We start from the raw sequence: 20,447 nt of genomic DNA, 5'->3' as shown, positions 1-20,447 counted from the left end.
TCTCCTCATACTATTTTTTATGTCAAGCTACAAGTCAAATTTCAAGATGATGGATTTGTTCTTTTTTAAGCACTGAGTTTGAATAAAAGAAATGCTTTAATTCAGTTATGCATTGCATATCTTTTCTTTAACTAATCTGTAGTTCTGATTCTCACATTCCTTCATTTTTTCAGTGATTGGAATTTAATTTTCTTCATTAATTTGTGAATAATTATACACAAAATAATGTCTTCAGCAGCTAAATTGCTTTTGGATTGCTGTTTAATGAATTTTTGCCGGAATATGTATTCCAGTTAAACTGGCGTAATAGTTTACTAAAATGTAATTGTGTAAATATGCCTAATTATTCATTTTGATAATTTTAACAAGATTGAATTTAACAAGCATTCAGAATATTTTCCTTCCCTCTAAACTTAGTGCTAATAAGACCCAGTTTCTACAAGAGTGGATCACGGGTTCAAAGCTCTCGGGCATCATCTGAGATTGTTACTTTTACTGGATACTTAGTTGCTAAGCAGGCTTCCTGTCCTCAAAGACGTTGGCTAGTTCTGCACAGATTAAACCTAATGGGAGGTGGAAAAATGAATTTCTTAATTCAACAATCAGTCAGTAGTATTTATTGAGTACTTACTATACTAAGAGAAGCAGCATGGCCTAGTAGATAGAGCTTGGGCCTGGGAGTTAGAAGGAACTGGGTTCTATTCCTGGCTCTGCCACTTGTCTGCTGTGTGACCTTAAGCAAGCCATTTAACTCTGTGCCTCAATTACCTCATCTGTAAAATGGGGATTAAGATTGACAGCCCCATGTGGGACAGCGGCTGTGCCCAATCTGATTACCTTGTATCTACCTCAGTGCTTAGAACAGTGCCTGGGACAAAGTAAGTGCTTAACAAATAGTTTTTTAAAAAACCCAAAAAAACCAAAACTAAGAACTTGGAAGAATACAACTAAAAGAAAGAATACCTGATCTCCAGAGGAATTTAGTCAAATGGGGAAGACAAGCAGACACATTACTAATTGAATAATGAACTTCACACTATCCCTCAAGTGAGCTAAATTGGACTGAGACAATTTGGACTGGTACAGTTGATATTCTTTGACCTTAAGATTGGGTTCTTGTCCATGCATTCTGATTGGTCAGGAGATGGCCTGAGTGATAACTGCTACCTGAAGGTGCTGTACTGGCCCTTAGTTCTAGACTCTGGAGACTGCTAAATGTATGTAAATCTGAAGATTGCCCATTAGACTCAAAAGCTTCTGCTTCAAGTGATTGAGATCGGGCCACTTAGCTATAAATTTTATTGAACAAACTCGAACTCACATTTTGTCTCCCTACAGAATACTTCTTATTTTTTTAAATGTCATATGTTAAGTACTTACTATGTGCCAGGCACTGTACGAAGAGCTAGGGTAGTACAAGAGAAGCAGCATGGCTCAGTGGAAAGAGCACGGGCTTTGCAGTCAGAGGTCATGGGTTCAAATTCCGGCTCCACAAATTGTCAGCTGTGTGACTTTGGGCAAGTCACTTAACTTTTCTGTGCCTCAGTTACCTCATCTGTAAAATGGGGATTAAGACTGTGAGCCCCCTGTGGGACAACCCGATCACCTTGTAACCTCCCCAGTGCTTAGAATAGTGCTTTGCACATAGTAAGTGCTTAATAAATGCCATCATTATTATTATTAGTAGTAGTAGTAGTACAAGGTTGGACACAATCCATGTCCCACATGGGGCTCACAGTCTTAATCCCCATTTCACAGACGAGGTGACTGAGGTACAGAGAAGTTAAATGACCTACCCAAGGTCACACATCAGGCATGTGATGGAGCCTGGAATTAGAACCCAGATCCTCTGACTTCCAGGCTCTTGCTCTATCCACTAGGCAACACTGCTCCCATTGATAGGAACTGTCTGTCACTAATACTAGACCTCAATATCTGCATCTGTCTACTTGTTCTGTTTCACTGTCTGTCTCCCCCTTCTAGACTGTGAGCCTGTTGTTGGGTAGGGACTGTCTCTATATGTTGCTGAATTGTACTTTCCAAGCACTTAGTTCAGTGCCCTGCAAACAGAAGCACTCAATAAATACGATTGAATGAATGAATGGAGTGAATACATCTGCTATAATAATAATAATGATGGCATTTATTAAGCACTTACTATGTGCAAAGCACACATTCCCATAAGCAAGTTCTGTAATTGCTCAACTCCTCCTCCAGACTTGTGGGCAGGGAGTGTGTCTACAGAACCTGTTACATTGTACTCTCCCAACCACTTAGTACAGGGCTCAACACATACCAAGTGCTCAAAAAATATGATTGATGAATTGATTCATCGATCCAAAGCTGTTTTTAAATAGAGTTTCTGAGGCCCAAGCTTTTATCTGGCTTGGCTTCACCCTATGATGAGATCTTGTTTCTTTCTCCACAGAGCTCTATTCTTTCTGGAAAAGGGTAGGAACTGTGTCACATAGATAATATCTTTTATACACCCTCTTTCTTGGCTTTGCAACTTAATTTCTCTGTCTCTGCCCCTTTATGCAACTGAACTTGGGGATCTTTTCCAATCTTAAATCTAAACTTAGAAGCCATTTGTTTGAATTTGCTCTACTATTTTATTAATAATTGTGTTCTTCAGTGAGCCTCTCTGAGGGAGAGGGCTGGAAATGTATGCTTGACTAATATACTATGACCTACTCTCTTCCACCTCCCAGCACAGACAGAAATCCAGGCCAACCCTGCAATGATTATTTGGATTCCAAACCCCAGTAGAAGCACTCACTGATAGAGAGGGCTAAAGGGAGGTAATGAATGTTCAGTCCCAAATCTGCCAATTTGGATCAGGGTCAGTTTCCTAATAATAATGGTATTTTTTAAGCATTTACTATGTGATAGACACTTTGCCAAGCGCTGGGGTGAATACAAGCAAATCGGGTTGGATACAATCCCTGTCCCATGTGGGGCTCAGAGTCCCAATCTCCATTTTACAGATGAGGGAACTGAAGCACAGAGAAGTGAAGCGACTTGATTAAGGTCAAACAGCAGACAAGTGGCGGAGTCAGGATTAGAACCCATAACCTTCTGACTTCCGGGCCCATGCTCTATCCACTAGGCCATTCTGCTTTTCAACTAGCCTAATAGCTCAGGCCAAGCTGTGGCTACCAAAACTGAGATTCACACTGAGCCACAGGCATTTGAAGTAGATTGAAGGTCCTGGTTAGGGAGGGAATGTGTCTACTAACTCTCTTGTACTTTCCTAAGGGTTTAGTACAGTGCTCTGCACATAGTAATTGCTCAATAATTACCATCGATTGACTGATTAATACCTCTCCACTGTCATCATCAGCATTTACTGAGTGCCTTCTGAATGCAGAGCACCGTCCTAGGGATTTGAGAACATATGAGATGTTCCTGTCTTGGAAGAGCTTTCAACTGAATGGAGGAAAAAAGAAAACAAAAATCGGCAGATAGGCATAAGTATTTGTGTATATCTTTTTGTGCACGTGTGTACATCTTTGTGCTCATATGTCTGTGTGTGTGTGTGTGTGTGCATGCATGTGTGTGTATAAATAGCTCCTGGTGGGCAGGGAATGTGTCTACTGACTCTGTTTTATTATACTCTCCCAAATGCTTAGTATAGTGCTCTGTGCACAGTCAGCACTCAATAAATACCATTGATTGATAGATGTCTCTCCTATGTCACTGATGATGAAATTCATTGTTAGATATCTGAGTGACTCTGATTAGGCTGAGGTAGAACCCATAGTCCCAACCTCTTTGTGTACCAAAATGGTCCTGTGCTGTGCTGAAATATTTGTTTTCTGGAGCACCTGGTGCTGTTTTCAATTTTACATTCTTACCACATAATCTTTAAAGAGCTTCCATTCAAAAAATAATTATTTCTTCAATCCAGACTGGAGTCCTGGTTGATCTGACGGTATCAATACTTCTCTGTGACTCAGTTACTTCATCTGTAAAATGGGGATTAAGACTGTGAGCCCCACGTAGGACAACCTGATTACATTGCATCTATCTCAGTGTTTATAACAGTGCTTGGCACATAGTAAGCGCTTAATACCATTATCATTATTATTGTTATGACTATATATTGTCTGAAGTTCTGCTTTACTGTACCCTTAAAACATTTTCTCAGTTCTCCTTGTCCTAGTTTCCCAATTTCAGTTCACCATACAGCAGCTATTTGGTTATCCTGTTGTCATTCATTCTCCTCATATGTCCCATCCATGGCAGTTGTGTTGTGGTGATCACAGCTTCAGTGCTAGGAGACAGATGTCATTCTAAAACTTCATGAGTTGAGTTCCTGTCCTGTTATTTGATTTTGAGTAGAGCCTACAAGTGGTGTCATTAATAAATGAGATGTTCATTAAGCATTTACTGGGTGTCAACTATTGGGGTAGATGGAATATAAGCATTTCAGATATAGTCTCTGTTCAACACAGGGCTCACAGTCTAAGGTGGAGGGAGCTACACGTGTTACATATGAGTAAACTGAAGCACATAGAATGTAAGTGAATTACCCAAGGTCACACAGCAAGCAAGTGGTAGAAGTCAGCATTAGAACCCAGGTCTTCTGACTCAAAGGTCCCTGCTCTTTCCACTAGGACAAACTACTTCAGGCTAATGGATCTGCTCCAAAAGTAGGATCTAAGTACAGTCCATGCCTTGGAGCTGTAGAGAATGTTGGATAACCCTACTGCTCTGAAGACCTTTAGTTTGATCTGTAGCCTCAACTATCTGCCAAAGAAAATCCTAGCCCTCTGGATTCAGTTTTCTACATCTTTGTCTATCATTAGTCAGCAAGCTTCCTAGGAAATAGAATTGACAGAAATTAGCTATGTTGTCAATAACAATTTTTGGTTGTGTGTATAGCTTCCCTGATGCAGAATGATTCATTGCCTCAGTTTTCTTTTGAGACTGTCAGCTCCTAATGCCTGACTGATTCAGTAAAACAGTTTACAATCATTTGCTTGTTGTCTTGGGTGAAGGCCTCTAGAATGCAGCCTACAATGTACTGAAATTCTTGAATGACTTAACTCTAGGATGATGCTCGAAGAAGAGAGCACAGGCCTGGGAATCAGAAGGATCTGGATTCTAATCCTGGCTCTGCCACTTGCCTGTTCTGTGATGGAGGGGCAACTCAATTAACTTCTCTGTTCCTCAGTGACTTCGTCTGTAAAATGGAGATTAAGACTGTGAGCCCATGTAGGACAGGGACTATGTCCAATCTGATTAATTTGTATTTACCATAGCACTTAGTACAGTGCCTGGCACATAGTAAGCACTTGCCAAATCCCATTTTAAAAAGACCATTGAGGAGTGGTATTCAATAATGACAACTGTGGTATTTATTATGCAGGATATTCAATATTTAGAAAAGGGTAGGTCACCTAGTTAAAAGGTCCTGTACTCTGTGTATTGGAGTATAAACCTCCCTGACAGCTGTTAGACAAGAAAGTAACCTGAGATTCAAAATAAAGTTTTTTTTAATTTCAAAATAGTGTTGCTTTTAGAATACAGATCCAGTTAATATTAAATTGAGAGGGCACAATTCCAATATCAAAATGTGAGCCACTGTGGTATTTTTGCCAAACTGTTGACTGTAAACCATCCCCCTCATCCACATCATGACTAACACAACATTTTCATTTTGAAAAATTCTGAATTGTTCCTTCAACTCCATTTTCACATTTATCTACTTTTCATTCTGTTTTGTTTCTCTCGCAAAAGGTGCTTACACATGATTGCCTAGAGTACACTTAAAACAGAGGAGAGTTTTGAGAATACATAAATATGCATTGAAATTCTATAAACTATCCACTAATGTTCTCTGCTACAGAGATACATTTTATAAAAATGCTAATATTTCTATAGCAAATAGTAGCAGGATATATTTTAATGTCAAATAAATCACACGACCAAAAAGTACTTTCAGGATAAAAAAATGAAAGAATCAGATGACAGTTCCCAGTCATTTAAAGATTCTATAGGTCAATAAACAGATGATACTTTTAAATTCTAGTATTTCATATATCTAGTGAATACATGGAATGTTAGACTTGGGTTCATATATGTATTCAGATTTAGTTATGCATAAATACTACAAAGCTCTGCCTGCATTTGGTTTAAAAGATGGAATGTACTCTTTAGGACAGAACATGAAATACAGGTATTTACTAGACATTTTTGTTCTGAACTCAGTTTGTAAACTGCCCTATGACTGAGGAAATACATATTTTAAAAGGCTCTATGAGGCATGAAGAAACTAGAAACTAGATTTCATGAAATAAATAGGTAAATGTACGTCTTTCCTGCTCTTCCAGCCTATGCTGGTACATCACCACTCTTGAAAAGGAGGCTGGGTTTAGTAAAAGCATGCTGGAAATGTGTTCTTTTTCAGTAAGTGCAGCAGGAAGAGTTGTAAAAAAAATACTGGTCTAAAGAGATACCTCTACCAGTGTCTCACCTCACAGAGCTGAAAGTGAAACCCTGCAACTGTGCAGGAAAAATTGAGGCAGAGTTGGACAACACACAGTAGCAGAACAAATTCCTGAATCCGCTGGGATCCAGAATTGTAAGCGTGACTGTTTCGTAAGTGTGATTCCCGGCTGTTTTCTTAACCAGAAAGCTGGAGCCACACACCTCCCTCCCCAACTTCCCCTGCCCCATCTCTCTCCCCACCCTACTTTGATCCCCTGGGTGGTATGGTGAATTTCACTGGAGGCACTTTAAGCCTCTGCTTTGGACACGCCAGCCAGCATCTCTGAGTGGAAGTGAACTGCGGCCCCTGCTAAGAAGGAAATGCAAAACCTTGAAAAAACAAAACACAAGGGACCAGGAAAAACGATCCAGGCTCAGATTATGGTACCTGGGATTGTTAATTAAAGGATAAGGCATTCCGTTGGCTGGGTTAAGCCGTGGCTTCCAAGTTGGCACTACAGTATTCCAAATACACCGTTAGCAGCTTAACAAGGTTTTATGGCTCCCCTTGAGGAACTTCAGAATGAAACTGAAATCAGCTCACACTCCACTTACACCGAGAAATCCTGGGCCGGACGATTCCGGAAACACGCATCTCATCTGCGGTCACCGAGGTGTCTGAGGACAAACTGAAGGAGTCAAAGCACTTAGGGAACAGATCATCTGTGTCTAACCGCCATGAACCCGGAGGCTTGGGCACCTCGAGGTTACATTTTCTAGTGAGATGGAGGTCTCCTATTTGAGCAAAAATCTACCTCTATTCCTTCTCTTCTTCAGAGCCTAGGCCTGTCCCTTAGAGTCTCTCAATGCCACTTAATGTCCCTCACTATCCCTTAATGAGGATTTCAATGCTTAGATCGAAATCCAAAACCTTCTGGTGGCAATGGGGAAGGTCCACGTGAGAGCACTGGGACAACTCAGCTTCCTCCCCCACCAAAAAATTATCCGTACGTTTGGGAGGAGTTGGGAGACAGTATTCTGACTTGCAATTTCAACCACAAGGGATTCATTCATTCAATGGCAATTGTTGAATGCCTCCTGTGTACGGAGCAATGCTCTGGACACCTAGGAGAGTACAGTGAAGGGAAAACACATGGCCTCTCTCCTCAACTTCAAGAGGCTGAAAAGGCAAAAAAAATATATATTAAAAAAATTAAGGAATAAATGGGTTTGGGACAAGGGTCTACCTGGAATATTTAGCACAAATCTAGCTGGCAAGGGCCCTCAGGAAAAACCCAAGATTGATTTTTGTTCTTGCAAAAAATGAAATCTCCCTTGATTAAAAGTAATCCCAGTAAGAAGATAAAAGCAGGGAAGCCTTCACCCACCACAGCATACAGCTCTGGTAAAACTATTTGGTCTGATGGGATTCCTTAACCTAGGGAGTGACCAGTGCAAATACTGGGGTGGATTGGTGAAAATCTTATCGTGACTTTCCTTTTCCCTTTCAACACAATGGAAAAAAAATCTCTCAAAAGACTCCAGTTTTGATCAGAACACAATAGGAGATAAATATTTACGAGGGGAAACAAATTCCACAGCATTCCATGCAGATTTCCAAACAGTCCGATGATTCGCAGCAGGCGTCCATGATGCCGCAGTCCATGTCGCAGGGGCAGTTGCAGCCATCACCCACCTCATCCCCGCAGCAGCAGCAGCAGCAGCAGGCTTCGGAAGTGCAGATCCCACACGACGCTTGGCCCAGGACTATGTTACAGAGGGTCAGGAACTCGCAGAAGAGGCAGGCCAGGATGCAGTGGACGCAGCAGTCTGCTGGGGTGTTCCGCGGGACGGGTGACAGGTGGGGAGGGAGAAAAGGGATTGAAACGAAAAGGAAGAGCCGAGGGTCATGGGCATGCTCAAGTCAAAGGGTCAGACCGAGAAACTGGGGCCTAGTGGATCAAACACGGGCCAGGATGTCAGAAGGATCTGGGTTCTAATCCCGGCTCCATCATGTGTCTGCTGTGTGACCTTGGACAAGTCACTTCACTTTTCTGTGCTTCAGTTACCTTACCTGTAAAACGGTGATTAAGATTGTGATCCTCATGTGGGACAGGGACTGTGTCCAACCTGATTTGCTTGTCTCCACCCTAGCACTTAGAACAGTGCCTGACAGAGTAAGCACTTAACAAATACCACAATTATTATTAGTTATTATTACTATAAGGACAGCACAGAGTTGAGCTGGGAAGTCCCAGGAGAGAGAGCCCAGAGATGAATCCTGAGAAGCAACGTGGCCTAGTGGAGTAAGTACAAAGCTCAAGTCAAGAGACTTGGGTGCTAACCGCCACCTTACCCACTATCACCAAGGGTTCCTATTCCCAGCATGCTCTGTCCCACAGGGTTGGGGAATAAAAGTTGCACCCACAACATGGGGCCTCCATAAAACCCTGAAAAGACTGGTGGCTGTGGGTGTGCCCTGAAATCTGAGCTTTGAGAGGCCTAAAATTCTGCTCTAGTTCCACTTTTGTGTAGTCAGTCACTCAGTCAATCATATTTATTAAGTGCTTCCTGTGTGCAGAGCACAGTACCTAGTGCTTGGGAGAATACAATATAACAGACACACTGCCTGCCCACAATTAGGATGGAGTATCTTCTGTCTGGTCCAGTTTAAGTATGAACTGAATGTCCTTCGAATCCAGGATGCAATGACTCTGTACCACCTCACCTCATTAATCATCATCTTTAGTCTGGCTTTTCTATCTGGGTTATTCCTTCTTGTTTCACAATACTTTCACAATGTTGTGTGGCATTAGAGAAGTTTTGCGTGCATTTCCCAATGGGTCATTCTTAAACAGCTGGTGAAGACACTCATTATCCACCCCTTACCCCAGATATTTCAACTGCAGTCCAATAGAGCAATTTCACACTGCCCACCCAGAGAAATTGGCATCTGTTCTTGGGCAAATCACTTGCTCATAATACAACTTAGCTGGAGAAGGGATTTTTCTTCATCAGCCCAGCTTTAATTTTTAATAGAATAGTTAATTTCCAAGTGATATTGACAGAGTGACTTCCATTTCCTAACACGGGTCAGAGCAAAAAAATTCAATTTAAAATAATTTCCCAGTGAGCCATATTCCAGCTTTGTTGGACTCCACACCTACCGAAGAAAGCTTTTCTCCCTATTTTTCTTACAAAATTGAATGATGTGAAGGAACAGACAGAATCATATTTATTGGAGCACAAATAAAACTAGTTCTTCTTTCCAGATGGTCACATGGACAACATGGATATTCTTTCAGCACTGAAGCCCACAGTCTGCACTGCTAGGAAAGACAACATTTGATTTCTGAGGTAAATCCACGGCATTTATATTGAAAAAATAATCTAATAGCATAAAGAGGCTATTTCTTCATTGCAAAATCTTCTCCAAGGAAGAAGGAAATTTTGCACAGAAATCTCAGGGCCTCCTCTTAACTCGAGATGCATCTTCAGTCCTACCTGTCTCCCCATAATGTGATGGTCTCTCTCTAAATGGACTGAGATCCCCTTTAAAACCCTGATTATGGGTTGGTGGTCATCGAACTAAGGAGACAGAGCAGCCTATCACACCTTCCAGAATCATTAAAAGTCTAGTTCTTCTTTTACACCAAGTAGAATGTCTCACATCAGTGGGAGATGAAATAATGCCTTGTTTTATGGGAGGATAGATTTTTCACTCCAAGAGTTTAAGGCTTTGGCACTACTCTTTCCTCTGAGCTAAATTCATTCAATCATTCAATCATATTTATTAAGGGCTTACTGTGTGTATAGCACTGTATTAAGAACTTAGGAGAGTACAATGCAACAATAAACAGACACATCCCCTGCCTACAAGCTTACAATCAGAGGGGGAGACAGACATTCATATATATGAATTACTAATATATGCATAAGTGCAATGGGGTTGGGTGAGGGGATGGAGAAAGGGAACAAGTCAGGGTGATGCAGAAGGGAATGGGAGAAGAGGAAAAGGGGGGCTTAGTCAGGGAAGGCCTCTTGGAGGAGATGTGCCTTCGATAAGGCTTTGAACCAGGGGAGAGTAATTGCCTTTCAGATTTGAAGAGGGAGGGCGTTCTAGGCCAGAGGCAGGATGTGGGCCAGGGGTCGGTGGCGAGATAGTTGAGACTGAGGCTCAGTGAGAAGGTTAGGATTAACGGAGCAAAGTGTGCAGGCTGTGTTGTAGTAGGAGAGTACCGAGGCGAGGTAGGAGGGGGCAAGGTGATTGAGTGCTTTAATGCCAATAGTGAGGAGTTTTTGTTTGATGCAGAGATGGATGGGCAACCAGTGGAGTTAGAGGAGTGGGGAAACTGAATGTTTTTTTCTAGAAAAATGATCCAGGCAGAAGTGAAGCTATTTCTAATTCTTGGATGATGGCCTGTAAATGGTGTTAGGAGAGGAAGATGAGATATAAATATGTAAGCATAGTTATGTAGAAGAAAGACTCCCTGTCACTGCCTAGTGCCCAGTTAACTTTTCAGGCTCTGTTCACGTTTTATAATTTCAGATCTGGTCCTCTTCCCTTTCCCAGTTGCCTACAGTGTCTCATCTTACATAAGAAAGGGGAACAATTTGAGTGAGCCGTTCTGGAATCAGGAATCATGAAGGGTGAACCATGACCTCAGAGAAGAGAGGCTCTAGCCTCCTACTTTGCACTCCTGCTAGCTGAAATAATAGGGTTGAGACATTCCATCGGGGGTTGATCAAACCTGCATAGAAGGAATCCAGTTCTGAGAAACAAGCCATCATAAGACACAGATGGCAGTTGGATTTGGGACGAGTCAATGACATGGGGTGGACAATCCAGTCGACATGGGTTCTGGAGGTGGATGAAGTTGGGATAGGGTTCACAGCTTTCTGGATTCACACGTGATTCTGGGAGACAGAGGGCTGGGTTTCAGCAAGGTGGTGGGTATGTGGGGGGCAAAGAGAGGCCTGGAGTAATAGTGCTATAAGGGGAAGCCCCTTTTTTTAGTCCCCATCAAACCCCTTCCTCAACTGGCCAAGAGCCAGTCCCCAGATTCAGTGACCCACTGGGATCCCAGATCCCACCACCTTTCTCAAACACTGGAAGACCTCCAAAGACGTCAGTATTCAGAATGTTTTTTTCTTTTAAAAGTTTTCTTGTTTTTTTTTTGTTTTGCTTTTTTAAAAAAATGGGTCCCAATTTACAAGAAAAAAAGCGAGAGCTCTTTCTAAAGAAACCCAGTTCTGTGAAAGATACAGGAAAGGAAAGAAGCCTCAAACCAGAATAGATGCAGATTTTTAAAGATTAAAGTGATAAAGGATTGAAAGAGTAAGTTGGCACAAATCTGAAAAAACTTAGTTTCATTTTCTGTACTAAAACCTTAACATGGGCTAAGTGGGAAATGACTATGAAGAATGAATCTGGGCTCTTCTGGCTGGAATTGAACGTTGTAAATTCTCTCTTTTTCATGAGGCTAAAACCTTCCTTCCTATATTGCATTTTCATTATTCTGTGTCTGTCCTCCCCAACCTAGGTTGTGAGCTCTTTGTAGGACAAAGAACAGGGTCTGAATAGATTATCTTGCACTTGCCCCAGTACTTCATGCACTGTAAGCATTTTTAATTGATATTAGAATTGAAATAATGAAGATGCCATTTAATTAAGCACTTACTATGTGCTAAGCGCTGAGGTAAATTAAAGTTATGAGATCAGACCCAGTCTCTGCCTCAGACGGGGCACACAATTTATCTTATCCTCATATGACAGAGGAGAAAATGTTCATCTAGAGAGGTTAAGTTGCTTGCCTAAGGTTTCATAGTAGGCTAAAATGGGGAATCTAGGCTTCAAACTCGGGTCTCCTAATTTTCAATACTCTGATCTTTTCAGAGGCCATTTTGTTTCCCCTATTACACAGACCAGTGGTAAAGGGGTAAAAGAAGGTCTGAAGGATGATAAAATAAATTCCTTGTTTTCTCCAGTCTCTGAGCAGCCCATACCATGTGACAGAGAGTTAGGCGGAAGTGGAGAGTTAATTTAAAAATTGAGGAGACACTGGTGAGGAAGTCATTTAGAAAATGTTCTCCTCTCCATGGGAAAATATTTTTGGGAAGGAAGTGGTGGATAACTAGATCCATAGAGACTGGGATCAGTAACCACAAATGTTCTTCAGTATGGACAATCCATGACCGAGGGGTTCCGTGAAAGTCACTGAACCGTTCTTTTAGGAGCAGACTGAGGTTGCCACTATCTTTTAAGAGTTCCTACCTAAGAAGACGGGAAAGTGATGATGAACCACTGTACAGAGCCACTCCAGCAAAGCACTATACATCTGACCACACCTGAGATCGTGAAGCAGCCTACACCACAGCAAGGAAACCATGCACATAATCAAAGATTTCCATCAGCACCACAGAGCTTAATACTGTCTCTGAATATTGCTGCTTAGATGTTTTCCAAAGACACGCTGTGAGACTGTGAATTTTCAATCTCTCTCTCTCTCCACACACACACACACACACACACACACACACACACACACACACACACACACACACAAAATAAGTTATCCTCTTGGGTTTTTATCATTTAAATGCTTAAATACTGGTTTTCAGGGCAGGGAACAGATTTAGACAGGTCACTGAGCGGGAACTCTTACAGACTTTGCACTCATGCTGGGGAAACATCTTCAAACTGCTATATAATGTTTCCTCAGAATCAACCTGACTGACTTGCTTTCCATCAATTTTAGGACAACCTAACCCACTGTACCGAAAACGAGAGTGGAACAAACACAAGTAGGACCAAGAACTCCCAATATTTCAACAAAAGAAAGGAACATTCTCACTGGAAGATTACTAAAAAATAAAGACACTCTTTGGCAGAACATTAAAATGAGAAAATTATGGAAACCTTTGTCAAGACAACCAAAAGAAAATCTCTGATCAAATAAAGAGAACTTCAGGGGTAATCATCCACTTGGCTTACCTGGTAAATTTCTCTTAGTCCCAGAGCAAGGAAAGAAGAAGAAAAAAAAAAAGACACCAAGTTGAACAGGATTCTTAATGGAAAAGCTGGAGGTTTTTCAGAGAGGGATTCTTTAAAGTTGCGTCAATTTAAACAGCCTTGATTCAGAACCTTTTGGGAAACTTGGTATTAGGAACTCTAGTAGGGAGGGGTGAGTGGCAGATACAGCATTAGTTCTAAGTCTAGACTCATGAGTTCTAGTTATGGACCCTGTGAGACTACCTGGCTGATGTTAAATAAATCTTTCTGCAATAGTTTCCCTCTTTTAAAATGTGGTATTGTGAGGAGCTGAGGAAGTGTGTAACACGAGCTCCTTGCAAGAGAGATTCCATGTATAGATAAAAAAGTGTTTGGGTTTGGCAGTGAATTTGGTGAAAAGATGGGTAAGACTCTCGGGTCATAGGTCAAAACAGATTTGTAAACATCTATTAGTGAAGTCTCATCCAAGCTAAAGGAAGGGCTTGAAGAACTGTTTTCGAACTGTTTAAACTTATTTGGTTCTACATTATAGATCCATATAGCTAAGGGAGGTGGGGCAGGAATAAAAGTAAAGATTTTATCTGCCCTTAGTATACATGGCACATGTTAAAGGCGAATACATACTACAACATAAATATGACTGAGTCATCTCTTTCCTGGTTTCCAAACAAGTCACAGAGATGCACAACTTTAAGTTCAGAAACTTCACCCAATGCAAACATGGCTTTGCATCCAGAGCAGTTTACAGAAAACTCAGTACTGTTTCAGCTCCTCTGGCTGCTAGAGGTGTTTTCCACCCAGGGTTGACCCCAGGGTTCGTTACAATGTAATGAACGGCTCTTACGAGAATCGGGTTCTGGTTTTGCTTTGCTCAAATGCCATACAGAGAAATCAGTCCTTAATCCACCCAACAGGACAGGATGACCTCCATCCAGCAGGCCAGACAATTTCTGGGGCCACTGGTGTACTTGTGGACACTTCCAGGAGAGAGGGAGTGGGGAAAATCAATCAAGTCCCATGTGACCCAACTAGAAGGCAGAACTAGGGACAGGGGAGGCTATTGCCTCCCATCAATCAATCAATCAATCATATTTATTGAGCGCTTACTGTGTACAGAGCACTGTACTAACCACTTGGGAAGTACAAGTTGGCAACATAAAGAGACAGTCCCTACCCAACAGTGGGCTCACAGTCTAGACGTCAGTCTCAGAGAAGTGGCCAGGAGGCAAATGGCCAAATTCCATCCACAACAGTACAACACTGGACAAGTCTGAATGGACAAATGTACGCTGCCCAAGAGTGTTTCTGATTCTCCAGTGGATGAGCTAGAGAAGGAAGGAGAAAGGAGAAATTTCACCCCAAATTGAGTGGAAAGGGCTTGGGAGTCAGAAGTCATGGGTTCTAATCGCAGCTCTGCCCCGTACCAGCTGAGTGACTTTGGGCAAGTCACTTAACTTCTCTGTGCCTCAGTTATCTGTAAAATGGGGATTAAGACCATGAGACCCACATGGGACAACCTGATTACCCTGTATCCCCCCCAGCACAAAGAACAATGCTTGGCACATAATAAGCACTTAACAATCATTATCATTATTATTATTATTTAGCTAAGAAGGCTACTGAGAAGGCTGAGGTCTTTTTCGCCTCTTATCCTCCCACCCACTCTCTCCAACACTGGAGAGATGTCATAGATGGGGCATCCTATCCACTGTTTCAAACTGAGAAGCAGTGAAGCGTGGTGGAAAGAACACAGGCCTGGTAGTAAGAGGACTTGGGTTCTAATCCTGGTTCTGCTACTTGCTAGCTGTGTGACCTTTAGCAAGTTCTTTAACTTCTCAGTGACTCAGTAAGCTCATCTGTAAAATGAGGATTATGACTGTGAGCCCTGATAATCTTGTATCTATCCCAGCACTTAGTAAAGCATATAGTAAGTGCTTAAAAAATGCTGTTAAAAAACATGATGGGTGTCCAAGATACGCCATTTGACCTCAAACGTTTCTGTAATACAGAATTTGAAAGGGGGCCAGAAGTGAGTTAGGTCATCGCTCTACGAGGCAGAGGCTCATCCTTCATTCCTCTAGTCTGTGCGAACCCAGCTGTGGGAAATAGAAGGCCAGACAGCTCCAGGAAGCTGCACTTCTCATATGTGTGGGGGTGGAGAAATTCTGACCAATACAGTACAGTAGCTCAGCTTCAAGTAGTTCCAAGTCCTCCAAGCCAGAGTACTTGAAGCATTTCTGGCCTGGAGTCCCAGACTGACCTATTGCCTGAATATGCTGGCCAGCCTGGTGTCTACCTCAGCTTCACAACCTTCTGGCAACCAATAGGTCTAGATCCCAGAAGACCACATATCCTTAGTCAGAGCAGAGCCAAGAAAGAGCCACATTTTCCTAGAATGGGAAAGAAAATGAGACAGATCAGGGAGTAGGGAGATGGCTGGTGGGTCCAGGAGCCACAGTTTCCATTGCAGAAACAATCATGACTGTCGCAAGGGGCTCTGGGATGGAATATTGGCACGCTGGACCCAGCTGGGCCCTTTTGGGAAGGACTCAATGGCATTCTGGGACACCAATCCTGGATCACTCCAAGACTGAAGCGGGATTTGGAGTGACCCATTTGGTATAGGGACCGGGAAGGGAAAGGTCATCCTCCATCCTATGCCTAATTTTCTGGGCCACTTTTCTAAGCCTCAGTTTCCTCATCTGCAAAATGATGGCAAATTCCTTTCTCTTCCCCCCACTTACACTGTGGGACAGGGACTATGTTTGATTTGATTGTCTTGTATCTACCCCAGAGTTTAGAACAGTGCTTGACAGATATTAAGTACTTAATGAATACCACAATTAGTTTTATTAATAACGGTAATGATAATATTATTATTGTTATTATACGCCACCATCTGATGGCCATTTCTGACAGGCAAAGGGGAAAAATGCTTATTCCATAACAATTCTATCTCTGGAATCCGCAACCTAGCGTCATTTAAGCATGCCTTTCTTCCCAGAAGTAAGGATGGGGAGGAGAACTGGGTAGCGTCTTCTTAAATTGGACACCTTGCCAACCCATGTAAAACATGGCTCTTTCCAGCTCTGAAAGGACAATTGGCCTCCAAGTGGGGATGGCCTGTCAAGGAAGAATGTGTTTTCCAGAAACAGGGATGCCTTAAAGGTGGGAGGTTGGGCATTTGGAATTTGCTCCACCCTCACCCCCACAGCACTTAGCACAGCACTTATCAATCAATCAATGGAATTTACTGAGTGTTTACTATGTTGCGAGAGTATAATACAACTGAATTGGTAGAAACAGGCCCTGCACACTTGCTTGGAGAGCTCATTTGCTCCCATGGTTTCAATTACTACCTTTATGAAGATGACTCCTAAATCTACATCTCCAACCCTAATCATTCGTCTCTTCTGCAGTCTCGTATTTCCTCCTGCCTTCCAGACATCTCTACTTGGATGTCCTGCTGACACCTCAAACTTATGTCCAAAACAGAACTCCTCATCTTCCCACCCAAACCCTGTCTTCTCCTTGACTTTCCTATCACTGTACACAGCAACACCAGGAAGCCTCCCTGTCTCACAAGCCCATAATCTTGGTGTATCCTCGACTCCGCTTTCCGATTCAGCCCATCTATTCAATTTATCACCAGATCCTGTTGGTTCAACTTCCATAACCGTTAAAATCTACCCTTTCCTCTCCACACAAACTGCTACCACATTAATCCAAGCACGTATTCATTCAATCATATTTATTGAGCACTTACTTACTGAGCACTGTACTAAGTGCTTGGGAAGTACAAGTTGGCAACATATAGAGACGGTCCCTACCCAACAATGGGCTCACAGTCTAGAAGAGGGAGACAGAAAAAAACAAAACAAAACAAGTAGATAAGTGTCAATACCAACAGAATTATAACTATATACACATCATTAATAAAATAGAGTAATAAATATGTACAAATATACACAAGTGCTGTGGGGATGGGGAGGGAGAAGGGTAGAGGGAGAGGGGATGGGGAGGGGAGGAGGAGGAGAGGGAAAAGGGGGGCTCAGTTTGGGAATGCCTCCTGGAGGAGGTGAGCTCTCAGTAGGGCTTTGAAGGGAGAAGAGAGCTAGTTTGGTGGGTGTGTGGAGGGAGGACATTCCAGGCCACGTTAATCCAAGCACGCATCCTGTCCTGCCTGGATTACTGCATCAGCCTCCTTGCTGACCTCCCTGCCTTCTGTCTCACCCCACTCCAGTCCATATTTCACTCTGCTGCCCGGATCATTTTTCTACACAACAATCCAGTCCATTTTCGTCAGTCTTCAAGAACCTCCAGTGGTTGCCCATTTCCCAATATGTTAAACAAGAACTCCCTACCACAGGTTTTCAAGCCCTCAAAAACCTTGCCCTCTCCTACCTTACCTCCCTGATTTTCTACTATAATCTAGCCCACACACTTTGCTCCTCTAATTCCAACGTATTCACTATACCTAGATCTTGTCTATCTCATTGCTGACCTCTCGCCCACATCCTACCTCTGGTCTGGAACCCCCACCCTCTTCAAACCCAACAGACTCAATAATTCAATCATATTTATTGAGTGCTTACTGTGTGCAGAGCACTGAAATAAGCATTTGGAAAATACAATTCATATATTTATATATATATATATATATATATATATATATATATATATATATGTATAATTGATTGAACAATACACAAGAGGCCGTTTTTCATCCTGCATTCTCTTTCTTAATTTCTCCAACTGACATACTGCCAAAGAAGGGTGAAAACAGGTATGACACCCTGTCTTCCCACCCAATATTTGAGAACAGTCAGAATCCAAAATGCAACCTGACAACTTTTTTGATTGCCTTCCTTACTAGAGCTTGTATTTTTATCTCATTTTCTTATTTACCATTTAGGCTTTGTGGTTCAAAGTCATGTGTTAACTTCAAGGTTTGTAGCTTATTTTCATCTCTACCTTGGTTTTTTGTATGTGTTTTCAAAAATGTAATACCAAGTTATTTTTAAAAGCACAATCCCAAAGAAACACTGTGTCTCCTGGCCTGCTCCAGAACTAATGCTACGGGAATTGTGGAGGGAAAGAGAAACAATATTCTAGCTCTTGGAGGTGACCCAACGGCTCTTCATTTAGGAAATCTGAGTCACCTAGGACCAGGGTTCATCTCGGCAACACGGTAGAAATTGAGAATCACATCCAGAATCCTGATGGTCCAGGCCCCTGTGGTCTTGCAGCAATATCCAAACAACAACATCATGATCACAATGATTGACAGAGCTTCTCCAAGAGACTTTTCCAAGGTCCTGGTAAAGAAGGGTGCCACTATCTTAGTGGTGGATGGTTTAGATCCTGGGCAGGAGAGGGGAATGGCCAGTGATAAGGCTGAGGTGTCGTACAGTTAGTTATTCATTCATTCATTCAATTGTATTTATTGAGCGCTTACTGTGTGCAGAGCACTGTACTAAGTGCTTGGGAAGTACAAGTCGGCAACATATAGAGACGGCCCCTACCCAACAACAGGCTCATAGTCTAGAAGCGGGAGACAGACAACAAAACATGTAGACAGTCCTAGCACTTTACAGATCACAACCCTAAGGGCACCTGAGCCAGGTACAAACACAAATATAATGCAAAGGAGCAGGTGGAATCAGGCATAAGGCAAAAGATGAGCTACCTAGGGGCCATTTTTAGTTGAAGTAGTGTGTGGGGGGAAATTCTGTAATTCTGCAATTAATGGACTATCTATAGCTTGTTCTCTCTCTTTCTCTCTCTCTCTCTCTCTCACACACACACACACACACACACACACACACACACACACACACACACATAAACAATCAATAGTAAAAGTCAAGTTATATCATTTCTTCTAAAATGTCACTGCAACACAGCCCTGAACTGAGCAGTGAAAGGTGATATTGAATTTCTGGAGCAAAAATAGCTCCTTCCTAAATTAGTTGTTCTGTTATAAAACAAAATATAAAAAACTTCAAAACTTTACCAAAAACAATGTCTCCAGGTTTTCCAGAATTGACTAAAAAGAAAGATACCTGGCTCCACCATGTGATTAAAACAGCCTAAAAATTACCTAAAATAACAGTCAGACACCAAAAATACAACCTAACTTTCTTCCAAGAACTGGAAACTCTCAACAAAGCAAAGAGGGATTATCTTCCTGAAACTAGGAAAACCAGAACCAGAATTTGAGTTGGATTTTCACTCACCTGCCAAATGGTGGGGCTAACCCGAACTTTCCACAACCCGTGCTGTCATTCATTCTTTCATTGAATCGTATTTATTGAGCGCTTACTGTGTGCAGAGCACTGTACTAAGCACTTGGGAAGTACAAGTTGGCAACATATAAAGACGGTCCCTACCCTAAAGCGGGCTCACAGTCTAGAAGAGCGGGCTCACAGTCTAGAAGGAGTTCAGAATTCTGGCAGGACAACTTCAAGACAGCTGAAGGAACTACCTCAGAAGGTTTCCAAAGGAATAGTACTAAGCAGAGTTGGTAAAAAGTTATGGAAATCATCATCATAGACAGTATGGTTTGAACTCCTACTCTACACCAAACTATACTGAGAATCGGCTGGGTGTAGAACATTTCACTAGGGGTTTGACTGGAGTTCAAAAAGAAGAATAAAATGTGATCTCTGTTTCTGAGGAACTTATGGTTTAATGGTTTAAAGGGGGAAGTCCCTGGTAGAAAAACGGACCGCTACATAATTTAAAGAGGCATTAAGGGAATTACTTTAAACTATAACAATACAAAAATGGAGAGGGATAGAGAATCTCATCATAAGCAATGGATGAGCCTCAGCCTAGCCACAGAGATTCAGGATAGAGAACCTGCATGAAGGAATTGGTGCTCCTTGCCACTCACACTCCCTCGCCCTTTCCGATCTTTTTCTTGCTAGGGAACAGAGTGCCATGTCAAAGTCGGTGAGGAGAGGTGCAAGTGTATTATACAGTCCTTGCAAGAATT

At 42.1% G+C, this 20,447-nt stretch overlaps 1 protein-coding gene across 1 annotated transcript in view; it reads right to left on the bottom strand.

Moving 5' to 3' along the window:
• Positions 1-5,483: 5,483 nt before the first annotated feature.
• Positions 5,484-20,447, bottom strand: part of MDFIC (MyoD family inhibitor domain containing) — a 120,530-nt gene continuing 105,566 nt past the window's right edge. Inside the window, exon 5 of the mRNA XM_038751973.1 lies at positions 5,484-8,265. Within this exon, the coding sequence (XP_038607901.1) occupies positions 8,012-8,265 (254 nt within the window). The 3' untranslated portion in view covers positions 5,484-8,011. The remainder of the gene's footprint in view (positions 8,266-20,447) is intronic.

Source organism: Tachyglossus aculeatus, chromosome 10 (assembly GCF_015852505.1).
Source record: "Tachyglossus aculeatus isolate mTacAcu1 chromosome 10, mTacAcu1.pri, whole genome shotgun sequence".
NCBI classification, from domain to species: Eukaryota; Metazoa; Chordata; class Mammalia; order Monotremata; family Tachyglossidae; genus Tachyglossus; species Tachyglossus aculeatus.
Note: the sequence above shows the minus strand (reverse complement) of the source record. Positions and strands in the feature narration are given on the sequence as shown.